This window comes from Octodon degus, unplaced genomic scaffold (genome assembly GCF_000260255.1).
Source record: "Octodon degus isolate 3935 unplaced genomic scaffold, OctDeg1.0 scaffold00098, whole genome shotgun sequence".
NCBI classification, from domain to species: domain Eukaryota; kingdom Metazoa; phylum Chordata; class Mammalia; order Rodentia; family Octodontidae; genus Octodon; species Octodon degus.
Window position 1 is genome coordinate 418,625 of NW_004524674.1, and position 1,898 is coordinate 420,522.

The window sequence follows — 1,898 nt, forward strand, 5'->3', positions numbered from 1 at the left end:
CGGGGTGGGGTCGCACAGCATGCCAGGGATCTAACCCTGGCCGCTGCATCTGCCTAAGCAGGCGTTTTAATCCACTGAGCTATTTGGCTGGTCCTTGTTTTTCTGTTTATTTTTTTGAGACAATCTTGCTATGTATTCCAGGCTAGTCTTGAACTCATTATATTGGCCAGGCTGGCCTGAAACTCTTGCTAATCCTCCTGCGTCGGCCCTTGCAGTGCTGAGCTGTTCACCACTACACCCAGGCTCATAGACTTGTTTCAAGTCACATGTTTATTGGCAGGAACTATTGAATATTTTGCCTAAGATATTAAGTTCAAAGGAATTTTGAAGCATCTATGCTATGGAAATAAAAGTTTAAGTAAGGTGAAAAATTTAGAAATAATTTTTTTGTTTTCTTTTTGAGACAGGGTTTTGCTATGCAGTTCAGGCTGGCCTTGGACTCACTTGTAGCCCTTGCTGGTCTCAACTCGCAATGATCCTCCTGCCTCAGCCTCTCTAGTACAGCAATTACAAGCATGGGCCACCATGCCCAACAATAGCTTTTACTTTTCAAAAATCTGAGCAGTACAATAATGAGGTACTTCTTTCTTCCCTATCATGTTCTGTATTAGAAATAGTTCTGAAAAAAATTTTTTTTTTTTTTGTGATACCAGGTATTGAACTCAAAGAAAATGTTAACATATCTAGAGAGTTGCTTCTTTCTCTTCTTCCTCAAAGGAGAAAAACTGAGAAATTAACAGTTAGCAATCCAGGCTCACCCTCCGGACATTTCCTTTAGTAAAGACTGATGTCTAATTCAGGAGCTCACAGATTATCTCTGAAACTAGCAGCATGAACAGGCAAGTGTCCACAAGAATAAAAATTCAGGGTACCATTCACAGGAGCACTTAGCCCATAGACCAAAGATGTCGGTATGACTTTGGTCATACTTTGGCAAAACAGATTTCAGAAGTTCTAGTACGGAGTTTAAGCCTTACAAAAGAATTATGCAAGCCTGAGTACTATAATTATTTAATATTGTAACAAAACAAAGATATTACAGACTAGGTTCGAACTCCAGCAACCTGAGGCTGACAGCTTTGTGGAAGCAGCCACTTAAAGGCCTGAGCTAGGGCCAGGCCCCCAAAATGGCAGAAGTGTTTTTTTTTTTTTTTGCTCGGAATGCCTTCAAGGCATGACTGGCTATCTTGTGTTGTGGGGATCGAACCCAAGCAACCTGAGCCTGACTGCTTTGTTGAAGCAGCCACTTAAAGAACTGAGCTACCGGGCAGGCCCCCCGATATTACAGACTAGGAAGATGTTTAATGGGTACAAAAATAATTTCTCACTTAGGAAACATTTCCAATATGAATTTTCTACATATTTTTCAAAATGCATACATTTTCAAATCAAAGTAAGCAGTGCTCTTGATTCCAGCCTAGTTACTTCAAGTGAACTTAGCCTTTTATTCAACTGCCTTATTTCACAGGTGAAAAACTGAGGCAGAAGCGGACACAGGCCAGGGTGCAAAGGCAAGGGTGCAGAGCCAAGGTTAGAAATGACTGAGAACAGGAAGTTGGCAACAGCAGGGTGTCTGTGAAGGGGCTCAGAAGCTAAGCACAAACTGGAAAACATCCAGGAGTTACCTTAGTTCTGTGGTTCTCTGCGTTCAGCCCCTCATATAGAGTTTTGTTGAAGGAGATTTCACCAAGGACCTGTAGCTCAGTTATATCTCTTAGCAACTGTAAGACAGGGAAAAGGAGGGAGGGAAACAAAATATTATTTAGACATGGATTTGCTGCTTCCAGACAGCCTTCCCCATCAGTCTCTTTAAACATGCTCCTTCTCTCATTTTCCTTAGCTTCATTAATGACCTCACCATCCACACATCTGCCATTATTCCTCAGCTTTTCGCCTCT

General features: G+C 41.7%; 1 protein-coding gene across 1 annotated transcript in view; it reads right to left on the minus strand.

The window, feature by feature from the left end:
• Itgae (integrin subunit alpha E) overlaps window positions 1–1,898 on the minus strand; it is a 54,524-nt gene that overhangs the window by 5,653 nt on the left and 46,973 nt on the right. The window contains exon 28 of the mRNA XM_023723409.1: window positions 1,626–1,721. Within this exon, the coding sequence (XP_023579177.1) occupies window positions 1,626–1,721 (96 nt within the window). The remainder of the gene's footprint in view (window positions 1–1,625; window positions 1,722–1,898) is intronic.